This window comes from Desmodus rotundus, chromosome 3, assembly GCF_022682495.2.
Source record: "Desmodus rotundus isolate HL8 chromosome 3, HLdesRot8A.1, whole genome shotgun sequence".
Taxonomy (NCBI): Eukaryota; Metazoa; Chordata; class Mammalia; order Chiroptera; family Phyllostomidae; genus Desmodus; species Desmodus rotundus.
This window is the reverse complement of record NC_071389.1, coordinates 136643929-136671132: the sequence shown is the minus strand read 5'-3', so window position 1 is coordinate 136671132 and position 27204 is coordinate 136643929. Positions and strand designations below refer to the sequence as shown.

The window sequence follows — 27204 nt, the reverse complement described above, 5'->3', positions numbered from 1 at the left end:
CATAGCACACGACACCACTTTTGCAGTCCCTCTGACGTAGTGTTAGCTCTCCAGCTCCACCTTATGCTGGTCTCCCCAGCCCACACATGTTCATCCTAAGCTAGAGCCATGCTATCGTAGTCTAAAAATTGCATTGCATCCCCATCTAACTCCTAGGGATGTGCTTCCAGTCCTCGCCCCTTAATTCCTGCCGAGTCTGCAAGAACTCGCTCCAAACACCACTTTTTCTATGAAGCCTTTCTCTGAGGCAATGAGTTGCTCCTTCCTTTTTACCCTCATAGCATTTTCTTCATCTCTGTGTTTTACCTGTTTTCCAGGTCTGTTTTCTCAACTCAACAGTGAATTACTTGAAAGCAGGTGCCATATTGTGACCTAACCCATGTAGACTAGCAGGTAGCGTAGCACAGGTTAACCTGTGTTTAGAGTTTATGACTTTGTCTCGATTAACCTGTAAGCCCACTTGGATCACTCTAAAATTTGTAAGGTTTGTGCAATACTATCTTGTACTTTGCTGAAAGTATCACGGAAAGATCAAGACTAAGTCAGATGTTCATCTGTATCTACACAACCCTTGATGTGGGTTGCCAGAACTGTCTTTCAGGAACAAGCCCAGGATCCTTTGCACAGCCAGGGGTGAACCTACTGGCATCTCCTGAGGGCTGAAAGCCCCGGAGACCAGCTGAAGCAGTCTGAAGGGCTATCCCGTGACTTCCTCGAGAACTTTCCACATTACTCCCTCATTATAATACTAAAATCTCCTCCCAGGAGCAGAGATTTTTCTGCCATTTTTGAATATATGATGTATGTATAGCCGTGTTTTCTGACTGCCCCTGACGAGCTGGAATGTCCCCACCTGTATGTGCAATGACCAAGTCTACCTCAATGTTTATGCACGATTTCCCCTAATCAAGATACTCAAAAGACCAGATGCTTTGCTTTGGGACACACGACTCTGGGAACGATCCCAGAGTGTCTTTGCTGGCTTACAATAAAGTTCCTTCTCAGAGTCGTCTTTTGAATGGCAGCTGCTGAGCATTGGGGCGGGGCTGGTAACAATAGGTATTCCTCACCACGTTCCCAGTGCGTGGTATCTATCGGGTGTGCAGTAGACGCCTTTGAATAAATATATGCTAATTAAACTTGGGAATTGAGACTTTACTAAAAGTGGAAACTGAGGCCTGCTAACTGTAACTCAGACTGTTTCACTAGCAAATGTTTCCAACCAAGGTGATCTCAAAATTTTATGACACATTCTACTTTCATGTGAAACCACAGTAAATGTTCAAAGTACCCATGTCATTAGCAACCAAAAAACAAGTGAAATGTAGCCTGTTCCAGCTCTCCTATCTCTATAGAGTTGAAGAGGCTTTTTAAGGAAAAAGTCTTTAAAAAACAATGGAAAGTCCCTTATTACTACAAAAAAGTGCTTACTGCAAAAACCCTGGAACAATTAGCTCTCTTTCTAACAATTGGGTAAACTTGGTACAATGATCTCACCTTGGAAAGAAAGAAACTGGGCCTTGGAGATGAAGTTTCTATAACTTCCACAGCTTGTAAATGACAGAGCAGAGATTTGAACCCTGGTCTGTGAGAACCCAAAACTGTACAGCGATGCCATGTTGCCCTTCTCATACGTAACCAGCCACCCTTACGCTGTTCCACCCACCCCCAGCAACCGTGGTGGGAATTTACAGAGAAAATGGAAATGGGAAAAACAGAGAGAATGTGAAAAAAGAAGAGTGAAGGTTGGTAAGGAAATAAAGGGCATTGTCTCTTAGAAAATGTACTTAGAATGTATTTTTTGAAGCTGCAATGAGTTTTCTTTCTGCCAAGTACCAACCCAAAATCTATGCAAAAGAAAAAAATCTGTGAAACTCCAAATCAAAATGTTAGTCCTTGTTAAAGAAAAATTAAAACAAACAGGCTCCCTTTATTAATTCACAAACCTAACAACACTCAACAAAAGGTTTCTGTAAATTTTAATTGCAGCAATCTGGACAATGTTTTATTATGACTCATTGACTTGAGCTGCAATGTTTGTGCAATATATTCTGCCCTGCTTTATGAGATTGTAATTGCAGTGAAATGCTACGACGCACACTCAAGTAAAGTACACCAGACTTACAAAAAAAGCATTTTGAGAAATAGTGGGTTCTTTATTTGTTTATTTTCTTTTATAAATCCTGTATACCCAAGGAATAAAATCCATAAATTTGTTCTTCTATGTGAGCTGTACAATTCCTTCTCCTTACTTTTACTACTTCTGCTCCATACCTCTGGCTTTTCTTTTCTGAAAATGCTTTCAATTGTTATTTGTTATCTAGTGTTTGAAAGAGCCAATTCCTAACACACAAAATATTTTCTACTAGCCATGTCAGAAATATGTGGCCAGAATAAGAGTCAGGAAGTTGTACCCTGTACTCTGCAAAGGGGGACATGCCCAATGAGGGCCGCTCACACACCTGGGCCCGGCCACTGCCTTCCTCCTCTCAGTGGGTTTTGCTCTTGATGGTACTTCCACCTTTTCCTCAACCAGTAAGTTCTAACACTCCTGTTCTCTGTCTTTCTTTTTCTTCTGAATGTTGTTTATGAGATAAATATTCCAAGGTTTGTTGATGTTTAACAAGTCATAATCCCTTTGCTAAAAACATAGTGTCACAGATGTTGCAGATTGCAAAATTTTGAAGAATTTAAAAAATAGAACATATTGAGAATGCCATGCCATATATTATCCAAAACTCCTAGTGGAGCCGGGGTGAGCACCCTACAATCAAACACATCAACACTTCTGCAGCAAATTGAGTGAATATTCACGTGAAATAAGACAAAGACTATAAATAGAAACATATCCATTCAGATCTGATTGCACCACCAAATTTGTTTCATAAAACCTTTCCCTAAATAAAAAATTTTTAAAAAAACCTTTCCCTTCTCAGAGTTCTTAGGATTTCTGGATTGCAGGTGAGGGACCGTGGGTGCTCATACACTAGAGACGGGCCTGCTGGAAGCAGCTCTGCGGACAGGGGCCTGTCAGCCCCTCGCCATCTGGGAGCAACGGCCCTGCTCTAAGCCCTGACATTTCAATATGAGCCTGTGGACATGGTGGACGGTTAAAAATTCTAAAAGCGTCTTTCTACAGGGACCACAAAAAGACCCATCACATTGAGCAAATGGGAGAGTCTGCCTGGATACTAAGGCAATATTTGGCAGATTAAACAAAGCATGTGAATAAGCAGAAGCATCATTTCATTTCACGTATTTTGTTTTATCTTTCTCATTAATTTTATTCCTAGTTTTAAAAGAAAATTTACCCATGGTTTATATGTGAGTTTGATTGGACACATGTTCTCAGGAAGCAAGCTGCATGCCAGGAGAACCATGTTCATTATCATACATGAAATAAGACAAGGGGACCAAAATGAGCTAGAGAATTGATAATATCATATACTACTATCCTTTCTTTTAGCATGTTTTGAACATATGGATATACTTAAAGTTTTCCTTTATGTTTCATAATATCAAAGACAGATCCAATTGATTTTATATAATAGGCTATTTTAAAGTAACGAATTAGCTGAACTAATGCCTTCTTGCAAAATAAATAATTCTGAAAGAAAATAGATCTTTATTCTTAAATCCTCCTCCCTTCTCAATTAATTAGATTTTGCTGGTCAAAGGAAGTTAAGAAATTCAGTATAAGTCTGATTATATCATGAATGTAAAAATGAGCAGGGCAAACAATGGGCTCTACACTCTTTTAAACAAGTTAAATAAGTCCATAATAGCCCACCAGTTGTGTAAACACTATTTCACTATACTTGTAAAAGAAATATTGACTTACCTGTGAACTAAAATTATCCTGGCATGCTTCAAGCTTATTCGTAATTCTTGTGGTGCGCATGAATGTTTTTGGATTTGGACTTCTATCAAAGATTAAAGAATTAGGAAATCATCCGTTTAGCAAGCCCAGAAAGTAGACACGTACCAGACTGCCCTTTACCAGAATCGATTTTAGGAACTTGCAAACTAAGAGTCTAAGAAGTAAAAAGTGATTTAAATCCTGGCATGAGATATTCCATTACACAGCAGCTCATTAACACTGAGATACTGTCCAAAATCATAACTATGAATATCTCAACCAGACAAAATAGGATATGAACCTACTTTAGCCTGTTAACCTACGATCGCATGTAAAGGGTTTGTTTTCCTCTGAAATCTCTGTACATATGGTGAGTAACTGGTTGCTAAGATAAACTAGAAATATTATAATTAAGGGAGAAAAACATGCAGTATATGTATACTTGTCCCTCTTGTTCACATTTTAAAAACTTGGCATCCTTTCCCCCAAATGGTTCCACTGCAGTCCAAAAATACTACACTTTTCTTTACAAAAAAAATATGTGATGTTCTCAATAAAATAATAGTAAACCCAAGATCCTCTTCAGTTAAGTCTATATGTGGCTACAATCCCAAGAGATTTGGAAAAGGGTACAGAACTTAAAGTCAAAAGACTCATGTTAGAATATTGGTTCCATCACCGACTTGCTCATCACAGTTAGGATAACCACGTGCATTTTTGTCCTTAAACTTAGGGGCAAGAATAATACCTATTTCTTAAGATTGTTATGAGGATGCAATGAGAGCATGTGAATGTGTGAAGGGCTGAACCAAGGCTGCAGGTCACTATTATGTAATTTGAGAAGCTGATCTTTTTCAATTAAATGGCATCTGCCATAAAACAGAGAGATCACTACTCAGTGGCCTTACTAGAACTTTTTTTGGGGGGGGAGGGTGTGCAAGGAATCAGGTTGCTGTGTTTTCATTTCTATCAGCTAAGATAAAGAGATTGACATCATGCATTCAAGCAATAAAATCACCACTAGCTGAAACATTCTTATTTTCAACTCATGTGATTTTCTATGTCTTATAAGACCTTGGGTGTTCATCAGGTCACTCCTAACATTCATGCTTCCTGTGCTTTCAGGTTTTTACTGAGCATTCTTAACTACAAGTGGTCACAGTTAAATCCTCAGTCACTACCTCAAGCAATAAAATAAAACTGATTGGTTCGTCCAATCAGGAGGTAATCGAGTAGAAATGGCTTTAGCTCCATGTGTTTAAAAGATGACCTTAGGATTTTGTTCCACTCGTTCTGGTGAAAGTTCATTTTCTGGTGAATTTTCTCTACAAAGCAGAATGGCAAGCCCTCTGAGCCCCAAATTTCCTCCTCCTTAGAGCTCATGAAGCCAGAGGAGAAGGCCCTCTCATCCAAGGGTGCATGACAAACCCCCAAACAGATTCAGATTGCTCTGCCTAGATTGTGTAGGTACCTACGCAGGGGTAGGGAGGCTGGGCCATGGGAGTGATAGAGCCCTACCAGAATCACCTAAGGTTTGGGAGGTAATTTCCCCAAGGAAAAGTGTAGAGTGCTTTTACCAAAAGGAGAGAGGAGAAATGCTGGGCATGAAAAAAAAAAAAAAAGTAACAGATGTTCATTTTACCTGGCTTCCCTTGTTTGAGAGAATCAGAAACCACTCTGCTCTACATGAACTTAGTAACAAGCTTCAATTCCTGAAAAGAAAGGCACCACCATAGGTTGAAAATCTACTCGGCTATAGTCCAAGTTCCAGACATTTTAAAATTTAGAACTATGTCGGTGACTAATATCCCCCTTTTACAAGGAAGATAACTGAGACTTAGACTCATTCTGTGCCTCTGATCAAACAGCCCAAAACTGGCAGAACCTGGATTCAAGGCTAGTTCTACCTGATTTATTCCCCAACCAAAGCGCTACACCCTTCTTAGCAACCTTAAGTCAAAGAAAGGGTTGTCAAATGTCCTTAGATGGTAGAAACAATCATATCTGGATGCCTGGATTGATAAATCAGTTGACAAATATTTGTTAATTTCCCACTACCATGAGCTCATAGTATGAGTCCTACTGGTAAAGATATCTAACTGGCCTAGTCCCTGCCACGAAAATCGTCAATAAAGTTGGCAAAAGAAAACAAACATGCAATCAAGAAAACTTTAGAGCTAAACTATGTGGTGTTTATAACGTAACCTTCAGTGAGATTCATTCTATGAGTGTGCACGGAATGGCTGGGAGAAGTAAGACTAGCGAGAGAATAAGCCAAAGAATGATAGTGGATGTGGTGTGCCGAGGGACAAGAGAAGGAACAGGCTAGCACTGGGCACTGCGGTGATATCCAGAAACCAGGGTCAACTCACAGTTTTCGGCAGCTATTGTCAAATTTTCCAAAATCTCTGGGCCAGAGTTCCTTTCTTTGCAAAATAAAGAGGCTGGAGTCTGTAAATCTTAGCTACTCTCCTCCCTCTAGTCAAGAGAATCACAGACTTGCCTACTAATTATGGGATTCACCCAAGAAAAGATCCTGTTCAGAATACTAATTGAGGTCCAGGAACCTATACATTTTTTATAAGTTGCACACGTGATCAGCCAGGTTTGAGGACCACTTCTTACACGATGGAGGGTAAATACACCTCACACAGAAGGGGGAAAACTCCTCCCAACTATAAAGTCCAGAAGTTCATATGGGAAAGTCATCAGAACAGGCTGATTGGAAGAAGATTAAGAGAGACCTTGAAAGCCAAAAGGATTCTCTGCTTTCATGAAGCAAGGAGGCATTGTGCCCCGGAGTGAAAATCGCGCATTTTTGTGAGTTGATGTGGCAGGCTTGGGCCATCACCTCTTTCAGCCTATCACTCAGGTCGCAAGACACAGACTTGTTCCTCACTGAGGCCTTCTCTCCAAGGAAGCGCCGAGTCCCTTTCCTCCTTTCTCCTGCAGATTCGGTGCAGGACACTGAAGTGTGTAAGATCATGCAGTTTGCGGTGGCCCTGGGCAATGATTCCTACAGCCCAGCGCCTCCCACGTGGGGGGACTGCACTTACTTGGAGAATCTTGAGACACAGAGTGAAAGGGCCTCACACAAAACAGCAAACAGCCGTCTATCTTTCCCGCATCATTTAACTAGAGGCGACTTCCAAACGATCCTAAAACGCTGGAAACAGAGTCACTTCTACTTCTCACCAGCTCCTCACCGATGAGTGAGGAAGGCAGTGTTGGAGAGATCACTGCTCACGAGCTGCGTGGATGTAGCCATTACCCCAGCATTTTGATCTCAGGGCAAAAGCAAACCAGACGGTGGGGCGTGAAGTAACCATGAAAACGAACACCCACCGTCCGCCTGGGGACGCCTTCCTACTTCTGGATTGGATTTTATACTGTTTTTTGTTTTTTTCTTTAAAGCACTTCATGTATTTCATCTATTATTTCAAGTAGTCTTAGAGGAAGCACCGCATCCTTTGGTCCCCTCGTGTCCATCTGTGCCCGTCTGAAACAGGTCTCTTTCAGCTCTCGGATCTGGGTAGCCGGGACGCGGGATGGAGTGAGGGTGGGGGTCCCCTGCAACTCCCGCTGTGCTACGCCCCGGAATCCCCCCCCCCTCCCAGGCAAACCGGAGCGCTGAGAACTTGCCTGCTGCTCGCGCCACCAGCAGCCTCCCAGCCCAGACTCTGCAAAAGAGGGAGGGGGCGGGAGGAGGGAAAGTGGGGCCGGCGGAGGGTGCTTGGGAATCAGGGCTGCGCTGACGTCACTGGGCGCGCAATTCGGGCTGGAGCGCTTTAAAAAACGAGCGTGCGAGCGGAGATGCTGCTCCACACAGAGCAGGCGGCCTGCAGCAGCAACGCTCACCGCCCCTGCAGCGGCTGCAGCCAGGGCCGCTCCGGAGGTCCGCTTGGCAGCAGCAGGCACTGTCCGGCCCAGCGGCGCTTCTCCTCGGTGCCCCGCGGGGGGACAGGAACGCGGCGACCCACACTGCAGACGCCCGCTGAGCGGCAGAAGCCCACGGGAGTCGCTTCTGGTACAGAACAGTCCCCAGCAACCCTGACGCTACCCGGACACTGCGACCACCACGTCCTCCTCGAGACCCCCTGCTCGGGCACCATGGACACCTCCTCGGTCCGCGCGCTCCTGTCCTTGCCCGTCCTGCTGCAGCTGGCGGCTGGGGGCGGCTCGCCGAGACCCGGCGCGCTGCTGCGGGGCTGCCCCCCGGGCTGTCAGTGCGAGCCCGACGGCAGGATGCTGCTCAGGGTGGATTGCTCCGACCTGGGGCTCTCAGAGCTGCCCTCCAACCTCAGCGTCTTCACGTCCTACCTGTAAGTGCGCCCCCACTCTCCTCCGAAACGGGGACAAGGGGGGAAGGGACGCTGCTAGTCCAAGACCCGGCTGGGGGCTCCACGGTCCCGCCTGCTCCGAAAGGGGCGGGCGAGTTTGCAAAGGTCATCTTGGCCGCGTTTGGGCCCCAGAGAAATGCACGTGTGTCAGCTGGTAGCACAACCGCACTTTCTGGGCCTGCAGAGAAAAGGCTTCAAGTGCAGCCCCGGGAAAGCGCTGGTGCGCCCCAGCTCCTGGTCAGGTTCTAGGCAGATCGTAGAGCGAATTCCTCCGGGTGTGGGCATTTGCCTGCAGTGTGGGCATTTGTGCCCCTGAGCCTGAACCCCCGGTCCGGCTGCCCGCTCCCCGCCCCGTCTCACGTCCCCTCGGTGTCCTGGCGCGTTCCACGAAGAGATAGGCTGGAAAAAGTTTTTCCAAAGGAACTTACTCTGCATCCCTTGCACCGTCGCGTAATGTAACTTTTTTTTTCTTCCTTTCATTCTTTTTTTTTTTTAATGAAGTGATTAAAATGTGGCAACCACAAACCCCGATTAGAGCTGCCAGAATGTTATCTTTACCTCTGGCTGCCCGAGCCGCCCTTTGAAGTGCCGACCGCCGCGGTGTAATCTTTAACCATCGCCTCCTCCCGGGAGGAAAGGGGAAGTGGGCTGAAGGCGGCGGGCTGGTAAACAGTGGCGCCGAAACCCAAGAGGAGACCTGAAGCTTTCTGTCATCCCTCGGAGATCCTCACACCCTTTCTTCCCCCCAACACAACCTCTAAAGAAAGCCCCAACCGTGGAGACTAGGCAGCGGTTCGTTTCATACTTTTGTCTCTGGAAAACCCAGCCCCGGAGGGTAACAGGTGTTTGGGTGGATAAGGTGACTCGGGAGGGACCAGGGCAACTACTCTGCCCCCCTCCTCCCAAGGAGAACCTGGGGCTCGGTGCCTTCCGGCAGACAGACCAGGGTCGAGGCCACTCGGGACAACGGGCACCGGCGACTTCAAGGTGACATGTTTAGGTTTTAGTTTGCGCCCACCCCAAACCCACGCAATCTTAGTTTCGGCTTCTCTAATGTTACCTTGGCAGGAGGAGCTGGTCGGGATGTTTGTGAACTCGTTCTTTTCTGTTTAGTTTTTTCCGGAGGGAAGAAACATGAAAAGGCTTGCACAACGCCTTCCGCTAAATAGTGATTCTTTTTCTGAAGACAGAGGAAGAAAAAAAAATTTTTTTTTACGTGTTTAATATGCATTCAAAAAGATGGACCATCCTGCTGGAATTTTGGTAATAGTGGTTGGCAATCCCCGCCTCATCTACCATAAAATTAGTTTAACTGCTTTTCCTTACCTGAAAGCACTATAAAATTATCCGTTTCCCCACCAGGTTTCCCTTCAATCACACTCATTGACTGTGGCAGTGGGGTTTTTTACAATGATAGAAATCTCTTTTCCTAAGTGACTATTCTCTAAGAATTCACATTTTCTCCTCCTAAACAGCTGTACTACAGAGTGTCATGCTCATCCCCAAATCTCTCTGCTTTAAGTGCTAAGCTCAGTGTTTCAAGAATCGTGTGTTCTCCGGTCGAGTGAATTTCTGAGAGCAGTGCAGCAATTTCACTTACGAACCCAGAACTATTCTTCACACTCACCCTAAAGAAACTAACTCTATACAAGAGAAGTGTGCGATCCTCCCCAAACACCTATTAGAATCATACAATCACTTGGCAACATGTTTAAGAATACAGAAAATAAATTTATGAATAGCGTCAGGATGCTCTTCCTCCCACATGAAAGAACGAACGTTTGTTAGGCTTGTTACTAAAATTTGGCATGAAATGCTGCTTCAGACCATTTCCCACATACCACAGACGCATTTAACTGCATCCTCCGTGCGCGCAGGAAATCTTACTGCCACTGTTCACTATCTGTCGTTATAGATAACTTCCTGGAGTTAAAACACTATTAGGGAATTGTCATCTCGTACTATTTGATGACAGTCTGTACACTGGCCGAAGGGGAAATTTTCGCAGTGCCCTACACAAGATTAAACTCACGGTGTCTGGAAATATCACAGTGAATGTTTAAGACTTGCTTCTAATGGTTACCATTTTGGGGAGTAGAAGTGCAAAATGTAGAAATCGGTCCTGAAGGAAATAACTAAGCTGATGTTCTTCCTTATAATAAGTAACTCCAGAATTTGGTCTCCTTATCGAGCACAAAATGCCGGGGCCCATGGGGTGCCCCTCATTCATGGGCTGAGGGGTTTGGGGTTTGGGGTTTTTGTTTGTTTGTTTTTACAACCAGAAGTCTGTGCAGACATTAAGGGTAGATGGTGCCCTCTTTTGGTTGCACCTAGAATTACCTAACCATTTCTGCCTTCACGTGTACACTCATAACCTGAAAGAAGAATTTGTATTTACTCATATTCAAATAAACAAGCATGTATCTTACTGGGTCTCTTATCTTAAGATATAGCTTCCCTTTGCTCCTGAAAGGGAACACTAAGTCACAGCCCCAAGCCACTGGGGCCCTGCGGTAATTAAGCTTTGATGAGAAAGATGCTGTGTGTGAGGACTCGTGGGTGAAAGGCCAGACTACTATCTTTTTTTGTTTGTAGTAGGTTATCAACATTTATTTGAGTCAAAATGTTATCTCCTAATCTTCCTTCCTTCCCCACAAAAGAACAAGCATTTCATTTTTTCTTCAAGCAGATTGATGATGGCAAGTTCCAGCTGTACACATTTGGCAAATAGATTTCACCACAATCTGAGAGCTGGCTAGTCAGACTCCTAGGTAAAGAAAGTTTCCTGACTCCCTTCATAGAAGGCTAGAGCTATTTATGTGCAGTTTTATAGTCTTTCTTCCCCCAAAAAGCTGAGTCTTAAGCCAACATTAATATTAACTCTCTTTACTTTCTGAACTGCATGGCCCAGCTGATCTGTAACTGGGCCACAGATCATGGTGGAAACACTGGAAAATCTCGATCTTCCTGTTCTCTCTCTGTCTCTCTTCCCCTGGAGCTATGGGCTCTGACTTTACAGAAGGGTCTACTAACGCTTACTCAGCAGAAAATAAGGAAAACACCAAGGACGGGACATTGACAATGTTTAATACATCTCAATTTACCAGTAATGATTGATCAGAAATAACGTAGCTCTAGCTTCTAATCTCATTATAGGTGAGTTATTATAATGTACCAAGTGTGCACATTTTGACAATATACTCAAATAAGCTCTTGAAAATAAGCTACCCTCTGCCACTCTGATGTGTCTCATCCAGTTAGTGTGGCGTCCAAATAGGAAACTAAATTCTAATGGACATCCTGATAGAGTAAATACACTTTTTTTATTGATCTAGAACAGCCATTTTACTTTTAAATGAAAGCAGTTTTTTCTTGCTGTTGCTTAACGACATGAATATTTCATCCACGAGCAAATTTATGTTACATGAACCAAAGGAACCAGAGAAAGATTTGTTTTTTAATTTAATGTATGTAGTTTGGTTACTTTTCCATATGTTACTCTGGAACAAAATTGAATTTTACACATAATTAGTAAAACTGGTATTAATAAAAACCTATCAAAAACTTCACTTAGTTAAATTAAGTACAGCCCTGGTGTCATGCATGTGTTTTAAGCATTTAAAATGCAGTTTCAATATTTAAAAACAGTTTTTACATCATTGAAAATGGTTTCATATAATCCTGCTTCCCATCAAGCAAAGTATTTTAAATAAAGGAAAATGTTTGTACTTTAGCAATAGTTACAAAAGTCTTAGCTGTTATAATAGTCTTAAATTTTTTATCAATTCCAAAACTATAGTTTGCTCTGCAACCTACTTTTAAAATTCATTTAAAATATAATGATCCAATGACTTTTCTGCATTTTAATCAAGTTCTTTCTTTTTCTCCAGGATTCCCAGGATTTTTTTTACTAGTGTTTTTGTTATGGGGCAATTATTGAAACTATTGATGAGAGTAGTCTGAGTGATTTTTTTTAAGTGGTGGCTCTGATTCAAACAATTCTTAGCATAGATTTAAAATAAATATTTTACTCGATATGCTCAACATATGATGGCAGAGTTTGTGTGATTAGAATTATTTACATACAATTAAACGAGATCTTCAATCAGACCTTCAATCTTTTACCTTCTTACTCATTTTCCTCAAAGTAAAGGACTTCTGATAAGCAACAAAATGTAACAATCACAAATGAGTTAGAAGATTGGAATCAAATATAACCTTTGTAGTGAAATAAATCTATTTTTCGATAATGGAACCATTCCCACTTGGATGTATTTAAAGAAGTTCAGAAACACAGAACTGGTCTATAATCTGTCATAGTTAAATTTTATTAATCAGCACTATTTGATTGTTTTTCATTTTGAAAACATATAACTGTCAAAAGCATAGGAATGATAACCAAGTAATTAACCCAATAAAGCTATCATTTTGAATTAAAGACATGCAGAATATTTATGCTTTTATAACTGATACTTAATATCTACCTACCATGGTAAAGCACTTTATATTTCTTCTATTAAATTCATACATTTAAGTCATTTTAGCTTTAAGTTTAATTATGTTTCCAATTAGTCCAAGTCACATGACATAAGATAGAAATGAAAAACAGCAGTGAGCTCTCTATGAGCAATTTTCTGAAGTCATTTTTTGGAGTTGTTTGGTTATTTATATAAATTTAGAACAATGCTAACTGGTACTTTTACTTGTAAACACTGCACAAGCGGATATTCCTGGTAAACTGAATTCATCGTGAGAATGCAAACTTCTTTCTTTGAGAACTTCTTTCTTTGAGATTCAACTGCCTCGCTCCTGTTGTAGTGTTTTCCTTCATAGAATCTCGTAGTAGAGAGATGCATCAGACTGGCATTAGAGCCCAGCTGATATTCTACATGTCAAAGAAAGCAAGCTGATTATCTAGTTCTGTTGCCCTTTTTGTGGAATCTTAGTAAAATTTGATTTGTTAAATCTGCTCATGAATTCAAACCTACTAGAACGCTTATTCCCAGATCTGTCAGGTTCAATCCATGTTTTTATTCAGTCATTATAGATACCAACCACATGCTCAATTTCACCTGTGAAATCCATTGTCCACGGGAAAGGAGACATTTCCCAGGCTATAAGGTAGAATCTTTCATAATTTAAAATTAATTGTGTTTTTCATAGGTTACATGGTAGGAAACAGGCCCATTCTTGAAATCCCTGGCATTTCCTCCTGCCCCTTCCAGTTAGTATTTTTTGTTCCATTGGCTAAGCCCGATGGATAGGCCTTATTTGAAACTGGTAGGTAGGATATTAGTCATTTGATTTCAGGAGATTATCTGGTGATAATGCTAAAAGACTCTTAACAGGGTGTTAGCATTAGTAGGGGGATAGTTTAAAAGATGCTTCATAAGCAGGAGTCCTTCCTCATACCCTCATCTACTACCCCTCAGTTCTCAGTGCTTAAATCTGGGGCTGGAGAAGCTGAAATTTACTCTGAGAGTATGCAAAGGGACCAACCTATGTCCGTGAAATCATCTTTCTTAAAGTGAGATGGGATAACACTCCAGGCGTGATGATGGACTCTCTTTCCTTCAGGATTTATCCTCCTCACTAGACTGTGAGCTCTTCCATGGTAGGAAATCTTCACTTTCTACCCCAGGCCCCATATCAGTATCTGACAGTTAAGAGAGATTTCATAAATATTTGTAATTCCAAATTGAATAGAATTGGCTGAACTGGCTGTTGAAATCCCAGTGGCTAAAAGAGGTCAGAGAAAGATAGAGGACTCCTTATCTGCAAAGTAACCGAACAACACAGGCTGCTGGTGTCCCCCACTTCTGGCCCAGCCCCATTTGAAGTACGGTTAAATTGTGTTCAGCTGAAATGATGCAACTAGTTGTTTATTTTAACAAATACACCAGAATCTGCGTATCTAAATTTTGTTGTTTTAATAACAGTAACAATAATAATTTCAAGAGCTGACATTTATATCATTCTTCCTGAGTTCCAGGCATGACACAATCATATGGCCTCCAACAACCTTATCACACAGGTACTCTCTTCATTCCTGACTTGGGGGCCTGTGAGCTAGTTCCAAGGATATTTCCACTGCTCAAAATATTTTTGGACTTCTTTGAAGCTGTCTTCAGGACAAGTTTACCAGAAACACAAGAAAACCAGCCTTCTAATTTATGGTTATGCCTCAAAGTAAATGTAATTGGTGCTGAAATAGTTCAGCACATTTTTCTTTTCAGGAACACAGTTTATGAAGCTCTGAGAAGCGTGGTTTTTAAATTTTCAATAAAATGAGAATTATAGGCCAAGCTTTTAAGTTTAGTAAATACCTTTTCACTTTTTCTTGTCAAAGATAAATTTTGGTAGCATCTGGGTATTACAAAGAGCGATCAATTGACTGATAACTTCCAAGTCAAGAATAAAACTATTTTTTTTTCTATGACCAGGTCTATGTGTCAAGGAAAGTAGTTGCATTCTTTGGAATTATTTCTCCTTTCAGAGAGACATGAACATTCTTAACAGGCCAATGTTATTTGAGTTTTATTCACTTTTTATAACTGATAAGATGAAATGAATTGATGTTGTGAAGATCTTCTCCGTACTGTCATATATTTGATTGGAAATGGAAAATTATTTCAAAGTTTTTATATATATATTTTACACATTATGTATGTATGTACCATGTGCTAACCTTACATGCATGCCTCCCTTTTCAAAGTGTACACTAAGAAGAAAGCATAAGGATTTCTGTAGTATATATTATTACATAGTTTAACAATTATGATACTGATACAGATTCCTTTAAAATTTATTAAATACAAATCTAGATAGTCAGAGAAGTAGGTTTCCTTAACTACTCATTTAATTTTTTCAGTCCTTTAATTCATTTGCTGCTGTAAACGTAACCTATGCTGAACATTTATTATATTACAAAGTTACCATGGAATACAAATAGGCAGTGAGTTAATTATAAATTATATTCATTATAAATAGCCCTGCATCAAGTACTGATGTTTATAAAATTTAGAAGACATTGAAATATAATCTCTAAAGTTTCTTAAAACAGTGCTCTCGAATCTTGTTTTCTACTAATTTATCGTTAATAATTTAAAATTATTCAGCAATCCCTCATTTTCAAGTGTCTCATTTTTAATGTGTGCACCTTATTTTCATATTCACTTATCCTCCTGGCCTTCAGGAGGAGTTTTGTCCCATTTTCCAACATGGGCTGCGGTGGGTGAGGGAGAGGAAAGCGATCTCATGCACACACTAAGCACACACCGACACCTCAGTAAGAAACAGTTTCTTCTGTGCCCCTTGCTCGGTGGAAATGACACGTAACGTTGACATGGCTTGACAGTGGTGACCACCCCTTTTGAGGGGAGAGACTGAGCTGGCTGTGTGAAGGCACCTTCAATTCCGTTCAGAAGCTGAAATGCAGAAGACAATTGTCCTGGCAAAGGGAGCCCAACCCCAGCTGAGAACGCGTGCACCGAGCTGACCTTCCTCAACAGCCTGCCAGCTGAGATTAAGGTTTCCTCAAGTGGTCCCTTGTTAGCCCCGCCATTTCCCCAGTGTTGCTCATCTTTCACAACTGGAAGCCAAATGTTTTAAACTCTTACCCAGTTTTGCAGCCAAATTCCTTTATTTCCTCCTTCCACCTCATTTTCTCCCTCCCTCACACACACACACACACACACACACACACACACACTGTTCCAGCTAACCTACACATATACATACACCTTCCTTCCCAAAGTCTACACTAGAAGAGAACCTAAGAATTGTTTTGTTTTCCTGACAAACTAGTAAATATTTTTGTGCTTCTTTTTTTTCTTGAAATCTTGATTAAGTAGAACAGGAACCTCTACAAAAGATATCTCTTTGCAAAAATAACCTGCCTTTGGTCAGAAAGCCACAAAAGTGTAGTTCTCAAGAAAGTAGAAAACCACACATGATCTCAAGTGGAAAAAATATAAAGAATTTGCTGAATTTTTAACCTTTAGCACATAACAAAGATATTATTTTAAACTCGGTTGGTCACTGTGGGCTGTGTGAGAACGTTCATTGTGTTGTGTTTGGGTTTACCCAGTGTTATTTCAATGAGTTTATTGGTTCGACATGCAGAACACCACATGCACTTGAAGATCTTAGGTTATAAATTTTCTTGTGAGGCACTTACTTGAAGGAATTCTGTTACATAATCAATTGGTCTTTAAATTTACCAGCACAAAGATAGGCTTTTGCTTTTTATATGTGTATGCAGGAAGAATTGATTATAAAACACACATAAAAATTCCCATGGAAGGAATTACATTCCCTAATCATGTAGTATATGTATTGAGACTTTTGCAATAAGCATCTATTTCATAATGAATCTATACAAGGAGTTTGGAGTCTTCTAGTAAAGACTGGGGTAAGAAGTCTTCCTCTTTCTTCTCCCTTCACCCTTCCTGTTCCAATGGGACCCTTCCCAGACATGCCTGCATTTGGCAATAGGTCTACTGAATTATTGTCACAGTGTTAACTGCCCAACAAATTACAGCCTATTCAAAAAAATAAAAAATGGCCAGGGTGGTGATGAGGCTAACCGAGGGCATCACTACCTAAGGAACAGTGCAGGCAGTACCAAGTGACCCAGGCCTCCACTGGGCACCCTGTCCCCGGATGGTTCACTTCTCCAGTGTCTCTCTGAATCCTTTGCCGTCCCTCCCTTCTAGATAGCATCAGAAGAGGACTAGAAGGATGCATTTTTCTTATCTCACGACACTTTCTCCCCAGGGCTTCAAACTACAAGATGAAGGGAAGCTAGAAAGAATAGTCTTTGGGACTAAAGTACCAACTCTAAGTGCACCAAAATCGGAGTCTTTGATTTTAACTCGGGGAAGCCACATCGCCACTGTCGTAGTGGTGGGACAATGACTTACCACAGGCCCATTCTCTGGGGCTCAGGGCAACAGAGTGCAGGAGGAAGTTCAAGATCTTTTTTTATTGAGTCTTCAAGCTCGGGTAGCAAAAGGAAATCCTAGTTAAACCAGATTCTCCCAGGGTGTAAGCATACCTCATTGGAAGAGCTCAAAAATTTTAGCAACATGATTAACTGACAGCAAATATCCACCTTCCACCTTACAACTGCCGGTGCTCCAGCTTAAATTCCACTTCCCCAAGCTCTTATAATCACGGGAAGTGTTGGGTGGATATGGGCTGATCCCAAATGACTATTAGTAGGAATTTGAAGCTCCCTTTGCCTTAGCTGTAGAAACTCCATAGAACACAGTTAATTGTACATTGGGAACAAAAAGCTAATTTTGGTAGATGTACATTAATCATAATAAAACCAATTCAGAGCTTGAGCTAATAGCTAACTACATTTAGAGTGAGCTCTACGGTAAAGAACTCAAAGGATAATCTTTTATCCACAAATTACCAGAATGACTAAGCTGTATACCTAAGGTCACATTACATAGTACAAGACTGAAATTTAATCATGATTGCTAGAGCATTGCCCTATTTGCTCAAATAAATGGAATGAAAATCACGTAGGTGTATTGCAGAGGTTTGGGGACATGCGCATGCAATGTCTACCCATGATGGGACTTAGAATGGGAAAGACTTGGAAGTCATCTAATCCAACACCTTCTTCCATAGATACGAAAGTTGTGCTCATGAGTGGTATACGACGTTCTAAAAATCGCATGGCTGGCAAAAATGGAGCTGGAACCCAACCCAGAAACCCGCATCTAGTGCTCCTTCCTGCCAGCTTTTTGCTCCAATGCCAGATACTCAAATGAATTCTAAAACTCGGTTACTTTTCTAGATGTTTCCAAATTGTTTATTTTGTGACCTCAATTTATGAGACCTCAATTTAGGTCTCATAAATGTCTCTTGTGGCTGTTCCCATTCTCCTCTAGCACTGAAATTGCGTTAGTTCAGGCTCTCCTTACTCTTCTCCTGGGTAACAATGATAGTCTCCTGTCTCGGTTTGCATAGAACCGCCCCCCCCCACAACAGACACACACTCCCAGCCACCCACTAGTTTGTCCAAAATGCAGCTCTCTCTTATAGTCAGTCCTCAGCAGTTTCCTATGGTTTTCATCACACAACTGAACTCCTCAGTTTGACCCACAAAGCCAACTTCTCTTGTCTCGCCCCCAGCTGCAAACTCTGCTGCTGGGTCCCACTCCCCAGACCCCCTTGCACCCCTCTCTCCAGCCATGTCAAACTACCTCCTGCCGTTTCCATGTTCCATGCCTCCTGATATTCATACCTGTGGGAATGCTTGAAATGCTTTTATTCGTTTTCGTCCTGCTGACTTCTGTGAGTCTTTCTACACTCAATTCAAACATCACAGGAAACTTTCTGTGACCCACCATTTTACAAAACTATCTCAGATGCTCCCGTGCCACGCTGAGCCCACTGCTCACAGTATGCACACACTTGATCACTATACTTCTGTGCTTCTGCTACTGGACTACATATCCCTTCAAGCATCAGTTTTCTTAAAGAGGAAAGGAGTCTCGCTTGGATTTGAATCAGAACACAGAATCCCTGTGTATTAATCATGTTTTTCATTGTTTTTGTATTTCATGCTGCTTTTCTGTCTTTGGGCCTTGCTGACCTAGGAGAGGCTGCCACACCCAGGGCTGGCTGGTCCCTAGTGATAGCCCTGACTTCTCCGCAGCACAGCTTTCACATGCACACCAGCCACCCGAAGTGCATGCCCCAGCCCCCTTCTTTATCAGGCTCTTGCAGGGCTCTTAGACTCTAGGTCAATATTCCCTGTCCTAATCTCCACAGGGCCAGGTATCAGACAGCTGGAAACAGCCCCTACGCCCCACAGCCTGCTGAAAAGATTCAAACTAGCAGATTCAAAGCCTGCTTACCTGTCCATTTCTTCCCACGAAGACCATAGTAAAGGCTCCCTTCCCTGCTTTTCTCCCACTCTGGCCTCCCGACAGACTCGGGTGGTTCCCCACGGGGCCCTGCAAACCAATGTGCCCCCTACTCTTGGGAACTGTGAGTAGCCATCTCTTCAATAGCAGTTGCCTCCTGACCTACTGGCCATACTATCTGAATAATATTAAAACCTACACTTTGAAACACTCTGCGCCCACACATGCCTGTGCTGGAGCAGCTTCAAAAGGGGATATGGCGAAGGCACATGTGAGGGACAATCAGCGCCGTTTCCTCTCTCTGGGAGGCACTCCTGTGTTTCCCTGAACTCTACATGAGACGCGTACTTTGTCCACACCTGAGATATAAGGAGCCGTCTTTCTGGCCACCAAACATGTAAGAGAGTAGATGAGCTGATATCATCTCTGGCATATTCTTGCAATGTGGTGGTAAAGAGGTCCTTCCCTCTAAATTTGGCAGTTTGTAAACTCCCATGGCAGAAAATACATTCCAATCGTGCTTTTAACACTTTCACCCCCAGTTTCTCATTTGATCTTCATAACGAATAGTAAAATAGTTCTTACTATCTCCACTTTGGGGATAAGAACACTTCTTGACAAAAAAATCACTGTCCTCTCTTGAGTGGCCTTGGGAACTACTCTGTGCCTCAGATTTCTCCTCTGCAAAATGGCGATAATGACGACATCTGCCTCGCGGGGTGGTTGTGAGGATTGGCAGGGTAATGCGCCTAAAGCACTTCGCACGGGACCTCTTCTGTGGAGTGGGCATTGAATGTGAGGCGCGATTGTATTTTTGGTGATGATGTTACAGTTGCTTTAACACTAATTCCACACTTCAGATATACAGTGTTGGCTCTTATTGTTATTTCCCAAAATATTTAAAGTCATTGCCCTGAAATTTTACAAGTGTGAACCTAACTTTCATTACACAAGATTTTTCAATGTTAAAAACAAGTTAGAGAACAGCAGAGAGGTGCCTAGCTGATAAAAGAATAGGGGAAGCAAGCAGAGGCAGCTTCAAACGAATAGGGCATCACTCAGCATCTGTTTAGGTAAAAATATTCCAACTTTGGTCTGTGACCCTTGGTATCAAATAGATAAAAGATTCTGTGTGCTGAATGAAGTTTAAGGTTTCATCTGGGTGTATAACACTGTGTAGACACTGCACAGATCTCCAGGGTGGCTGGCTACTGAGTGAACGCTTTGTCACAGATTGGGGGCTGGTGGCCCAACGTTAGCCATTCCTCAGATGTGATTTAACTGAATGGCCCACAATTTGTGGTCCTAGATTTAGATTGTTTTTATTATCTCGTTTTTCATCTCACCCATCCCTACAATTTTTCCTGAGTACATAAGGAAAAATTCAGTTTGGTAACTTCTTGGCCTCTTGGAAGCTCCAAACTCAGCAGCTGACTTGCTACACACAGCAGCAGGCGAGAGGTGATGGATTTAGGGGACTGAGAAAAGATTGGCACTCCAACCTCTCCTCGGAGCCAAAGACACACTCAGGAAAAACCAAGGTTTTAATGAAAAAAAAATGCATTCGGGTATTACTTTATATTAACTAAAAAAATAATTCTACTCTAAGGAAAAAACTGATTTGAAGAATAGGCTTATGTCTCTCTGAAAATACATTCAAAAGAGTTGAATTTTCCTGAGGAATTTCTTTGTAGCTGTTTTTGATAAAGAAGCAGTTGATTCAGCACAGTTACAGGAAGAATCTTTGCCATCAGTGATGACAACAAAGCCAAAATTATTTCCTGGAGAATAATAGGTAACAGTGACTAAAATCTGTGAGGGGAGGGGATTCCAAGTTATATAGGGGTGTCAACATACTGCTTGCACTTGTATCTGAGCAGGGCCGGGGGGGGGGGGGGGCCTCTGGAATTAGGCCCAGTGATCCTCAGCAGAGAGGAGAGATGGACGGGTGGTCCTTGGACTGGACAGTCTTTTAAACCTGCCAGATGAGCCCTGTGTCACCATCTCCACGGACCCTCCGCACCCCATCCACAGCAGAGGCCAGCTGCACCACCCATCACCAATGAAATCAAGAGAACAGGTCTGAAAAAGACAAGGAAAGTCTCCCCTGTAGCAACACTTTTGTGTCTTACTATATAAATACCATATTTTGGGGACTCTATGCTGCACCGGGCCATAAGACGCACCTAGGTTTTAAAGGAGGAAAATGGGCAAAAAATGTGCTCCTGCTTCTGCCTCCCGTGACCCTGCTCCACCGCTGCCCCCCCCCCCACGCCCCCAGTGAGCCAGGTTAGCTACACTTGGACTATAAGATGCACCCCCCTTTTCCTCCCAAGTTGGGGGGGTGCGTCTTATAGTCTGAAAAATACGGTACATGTGAATATGATTCTGGAATTCTCAAGCGCCTACTGAATTACTAAAGTAGGAAGCTGATTTATTTTACAGCCCTAACACAAAAACTGAAGAACTTTCCAGGAGACCTCTATTCTGTGTTATCCAGCTGCACAGATTGGAGAAGTGGGATCTATCAGCCCAGCTTTATTAAGCGGTTTAAACAATCACTACACCGAGAAAGACCAGAAGACAGCAAAAGTTGAATGATTTCAAGTGAAGGGTCAGAAGGTCCTCTCACAGGCGAAGCAAATTCTCCAGGCAGAGAGGGGCTAAGGGGACGGTGACAGCCCAGAGGAGACTGTGGCGAATAGGAAAAGAATTGGCAAGTGTCCAGAGGAACTCAAAGGGGAGGTGAGCCACAGGACAGCGAGTGAGGCAAGAAAACATGCTTCCAACCTGGCACAGCCCCTGGCTACGACCTCTGCTGTGGGCTGGCTCACCTAGAGGGCAGAGTTCAGTCCTTCGGGAGGCCTACTAACGCGTGCACACACGTGTGCACAGGCACGTCTCTGCATTTGCACATGGAAGAAAAGGAAACTCATTTTGGAAGCAACCTCAAAATCTCAAAATACAGCCCTGGCCAGGTAGCTCAGCTGGTTAGAACGTCGTCCCAATATGTCAACATTGCTGGTTCGATCTCGGATCAGGGCACATACAAGAATGAATGCATCAATAAGTGGAACAACAAATCGATGTTTCTCTCTCTCTCTCTCTCAATCAATAAGTAAGAGAAATTTTTTAAATCTCAAAATACATTTATATGTATATAAATACATTTATATACATATAAATATGTTTATAAATATATACTTACCTACACTAACCATAGGACAATAAGGCAACTGGCACACTCTTAGGAACTGGGAAGAAATTAACACTATGGTGCAGGAAAACAAAACAAAACCAAAACATTAAGAGGAGAGTTGTGCTTAGAAGTGTGGATTCATGGTTTTGAAACTTATCTGCACATCAGCTCCAACTGGAGCCTAATGTTAACCATCTCAAGACCCTGACCACACACCAAACCAACTGAATCAGAATCTCCAGTGAAAGAAAGTGGGCATCTGATTTTTTTTACTCCTCAAGGCAAATTCAACGCGCAGTCAAGTTTTGAGAACCTCTGAGCTGGCTCTAGCTACTCCACCAACCAGCCATAGAATTCCTGGCAAAACACATAACCAACCTGTCTGCCTCCGTTTTTGCACCTGTAAAATAAGAGGCGAGCACAAGCTCTGAGGTCTCTCCTAATTCTATCGTTTTATGACTCTATCAGCTTGACATTTGCGTGTATCGTAACAGGGCAGGTGTAGCCAAAAAAAGGGCAGTTTCTACACACTCATGCCATTTTGTGCAGCCAATTTGGGAGCACTGTTTACTCTCCTGCAGTGAGCATTACTTAAAACGACTTTGTTTGTTTAACAGTTTAGAGGGCCTCTGCAGGTAGCCTCAGGATCCCATTCATTTCATTAACATTAAATCAACAAGCAGACCTTCTTTCTGCCTCTCTCGAGCAGGATTAATGGATTTTGGCATGATTTGTGCATCTAGCAGCAAAACCTCGTGCTGAGAAAGCTAGCAGGCTTGACTAATTCCCAGCAGTGCTAACTTCATAAACTTACTTTAAGCTTTTAACTTTGACTGAAGATTAAAGGTAATGACTTCACGCTGTTATGTTTGAATGCATGATACTCAAGATGTATAAAAGACTACACAAAAATGACACACTATTTGATAAATTAACATTATATATACATGTTGGTGTGTGTGCTATATATGTGATTTTACACTTATAAAAAATGTTCAGTTCTATGTATCTAAAGAAGGATCTAAAACGCTGAGAGGTTTGTGTAACGAAAAATCATTACACTACTCAGAGCGTTGACAGCTGCATACGGAAAGTGCAAGTGTGAGAACCGATGGGTGGAATACCGTGTGTATACGCTAGTAGAAGGCCCAGTTTTGTGTGAAGCTATAACATGGTAGACTGTTGGGTATGAATAATTTCCTAAGAAGCAAAATGATTCTCCTCTATGAGACCAGTTATCACCTACAAAGAATCCTTCATATGACTATGCTTGTACTTTCTTCTTCCTGACAGTCTTAAATTCAAAATCCAGAGAGGTCTGCTCGAAGAAGGGAAAGAAAAGGGAAAAATACAATATTTCCAGCCCATCTGACAAGACTACATAAAAGCTTTTGATCAAAGGGTCTTAAGTACACTTTACTGGTGTGACAAACAACATTTTTATCCCTTTATTAGATTTATTTTTCTTCTGAAAACTGCAATGACCAGGGTATGGTTTGTGAAAGAAAGCTGGCAGGGTTGTGTTCTTTGATTCCTAATTAACACCTTCAGTCTCAAAAGAGAACCAACAGAAATACCATAAAATGTTGCAGCTGCATTGTGATTCCGCTTGGTTGGTTTGTTAAAAGTCGGCTGGGCATTGGCAGCTGCAATAAAGGGAGCGCTCAATGGATGTTTTGTATTGTGCCCACTGAAGTGAAAGAAGGCAACCATTTTATTTTTCAAATGGGCAGCTGCAGAAGGAGGTTTAAATGGAGCTAAATACAAGATTTACTGTTAATTTATAGTAAATATATAAAGAAAATAGAACCTAACTCTTAAGTTTTTACAGTCCCATTACTGAAATTTTAGCAAGAAATTACAAAGGACAATCATTTTGGAGTTTTTTAGCGACTGACTGGGGGAATTTGGCAGCAAGGAATAGCATTCATTATTAAAATCAAAATAGCCTTTTTGAAAGAGCTGAGGACGCCAAAGCTTTAGAAATTGTCATTTCCACTTTGAAAGGTAAAGGTATATCTTTCCTGTCTTTGGCAATGGAATGCCCTCCTCCCACTTTATTGAAACCTTAAAATTTGTTCAGATTGGAATTGAGTAAGATTCCATACACCCCTGCCTCACTGTTTTTTAAAGAGCACGGAGTTGAATTTTGCCTCGGGTAGGGGAATAAAGGAGGCATTTAACTCCGGTCAGATAAATCTCACTCACATTCAAAAATGCAATTAAGGAAATATGTAAATCTAGATGTTTCATCAAATGCTAGCTAAGGGGTTACTAGTTCTTTTCGAACACAATGACTGAACTAAAGAACTTTAGTGTCTGTGTAAGAACCATTGTCCGAGCCGCGGTCCCTGTTGGAAACAGAGTCCGGCCTGGCCGTGGGAAATACCTACGTATTTGACACAGGCCCTATTTCTGAGAGAAAGGGGATGGAAAAGAAAGTATGGCGATTTTACTGTTGCATTCTAATCAGCTATGATCTGCCTAATTTGCTTTGATCAGGAAGATAAACTAATTTTTCTATGGGCTGGATAAAAGTAATTAGCAAGCCAAAGCTTTCATGTTATTTCAAAAGAGCTAAAGTAAAGAGGATCAGAAATTGTAATGGTGGGAGTTAAATACATCTTTTCGGCTCATCTGAGAGCATTGTTAGTTCAGAATAGGATACTGACACAGCAGAGGAACTCTGGTTAAAGATAGTTTCATGGGCTGCATAACCATTGTAAATGCTAGGAATCGCAATGCTATGAAATTAAACAGAATCACCAGAGTGCTTTATAATTGGTGTCTGTCATGCAGCCCTGTTCTTTTGTGGGGACACCCTTACCTTCATGTGAAAAGGTATGATTATTGCCTAGTTTTAGGACATTGCCGGGTTTTCCAGAAGCTCTACATTTCAGTTGTTATATTCCAGTTCTTGGGGTAGTTGGATGTGTGTACTTGAACCCTCAGGCACTGCTCCCCGACAGCACACAGACACACCAGCTTGGGATTCTACAGTCCTGGATATACTAGAGCAGGATCTGAGATCAAACTGAAAAAGCTAATCAGGAACCTGACTCCTCAGATGCTTAAATTTCACAGCCTGGTTCACTGGTTTTTGTGCCAGTTACCAACTTCAATAATGCCGCGTCCTCCTGTCTGGGTTTTTGTTGTTTCCCTCCCCCCCCTAAACACCCAAACACATGTAGTTATTAGATGAGAAGAAAAGATTTTGGATTATGGGATTTTGTTTCTTCAAAAAAAATCTATTCAGTGTTAACTTTTTTCTTGTTGATATGACCTTTACGTTACTTCCTTTTCAAGCTGTTGTACTAGATACGGTATCTGTAACCCTACAGTAAACTTAATTGCTTTTTTGGCTACTAATCTCCTTTGCTGGGATCTTAGATACCAAAGTGTGCATTTCAAGTCAGACTCAATGGGTCTTTAAAATAAGTGGATCTTTTAAAAGGATCTGTGAGGTTGGAGTTCACTGAGGTTCAAGGTTATATGGAAACTATTAGTGTAGAATAATTCCAACAGAAACTAGAAAACAGGAGTTTAAGACCACTATCCTATCTTTTATAAAAGTTATTTTAAATAATCTCATTTACCTTTTCTCAAGATTTTCTGCTCTTTTGAGGAAGCTGCAGTCAACAAGCATTATAACTCTTGTATCGTTGTTTGAAAAGTTCTTAGTAATAGCAGTGTTCAAACTTACAAATAAGTCCGTTTTCATTTTGTTGTTAACCATCAAAGGTCTAGAAAAGATGGCCACTACAGGACTAAGAATTCAAACTATGGATATGGAGGAGATCTTTAACAGTGTCAACTTCATGTTCCTGCATATTCATTCATTCACGTAATTAATGTTTATTGATTGCCTACTTTGTGCCAGATGCTGAGAGTATAGTACTGCACAAGATGGACAAAATCCCTGTCTTTGCAGGGAAGACAGACATCGAGCAAATCCTTATTTAAATCTATATTAGTAGGATTATAAAAGGGCTCTGATGAAGAATGGGAGCGCACTAAAGGAGGGGCTGCCTGGTCTTGGTGGCCAGGGAAGACTTCCTAGGAAGTGACATTTAATCTGAAACTTGGAGGAAACTTGAAAATGGCCAAAAAAAGGAAAAGGAAAGAGGATTCTACACAGATTTTCCCGTTGGAGTCTGAGCACTGGTTGAATTCTCCTGTATACATTCTGCAACTGTAGCATACAAGGTGGCACTGAGGACCCCTTAAGATCCCTGTACTGAGGAAGGTGGGTATTAATACATTTACCCTAGGGGGCAGGATCTCTGAGATCAGACCTATCCTTACCAAGCTTTCTTAAAGGTCTGCATGGCAAGGGGCTCTGCAGCTTCTGGTCTCAAGTGGATCTTCCACTTCACTAGCTTATAGTGTTACTGGGCATACCGAATTCATTTTCAGTCCTCCTGAAACATAAATATGGACATATTTATTTGTGCCTGTAAATAATACCCTGAAAAGAAGAGATGATAATAGTGCTATAGTGCCCTGTATGTTTTCCCTGGATTAGATAGGGAGCCAAAAAGTAGAAGGCAGGATTTTCCATCTGTCCTCTCATTCACAGTAGACTCTTTCAAAGTTTGTTCCCAAGGGGAAGTTGGTCAGACCTATGGGCGCACATTGATTTTAATTATACCTCCTGTTTACTTGGTTCTTACTATCAGGCAGGTTCTAGACTAAGCCCAAGAAACAAAGATGAATCAAGGAATGGCCTGTACTCTCCAATGTTCACAATCTAGTTGAGGAAGAGAGACAAGGAAACCAAAGCAGTTTCAGGACTAAGAGCCTCATTCTAGGGTCAGACACTCTTTTTTGGAATCCAGGTGCTGCCACTTCTTACCTTGAGCAAATACATTAACTCTTCTGTGGTGTCAGCTTCCTCATCTGTAAAGCAGAACATTT

The 27204-nt window shown here is 41.8% G+C and overlaps 2 protein-coding genes and 1 long non-coding RNA gene across 5 annotated transcripts in view; 2 read left to right on the top strand and 1 right to left on the bottom strand.

Moving 5' to 3' along the window:
- Positions 1 to 9307, bottom strand: part of LOC128780541 (uncharacterized) — a 118649-nt gene extending 109342 nt beyond the window's left edge. For both annotated transcript variants that reach the window (XR_008426465.1, XR_008426466.1), the window contains exon 1: positions 9260 to 9307. This is a non-coding gene — a long non-coding RNA (uncharacterized lncRNA). The remainder of the gene's footprint in view (positions 1 to 9259) is intronic.
- TMEM19 (transmembrane protein 19) overlaps positions 1 to 27204 on the top strand; it is a 316102-nt gene that overhangs the window by 63507 nt on the left and 225391 nt on the right. The gene's annotated exons all lie outside the window — the stretch shown is intronic.
- LGR5 (leucine rich repeat containing G protein-coupled receptor 5) overlaps positions 7573 to 27204 on the top strand; it is a 136413-nt gene continuing 116781 nt past the window's right edge. The window contains exon 1 of one of the 2 annotated variants that reach the window (XM_045184756.3): positions 7573 to 8181. In XM_045184756.3, the coding sequence (XP_045040691.2) occupies positions 7673 to 8181 (509 nt within the window). In that variant the 5' untranslated portion in view covers positions 7573 to 7672. The remainder of the gene's footprint in view (positions 8182 to 27204) is intronic. The other variant, XM_024576288.4, reaches the window with a different exon arrangement.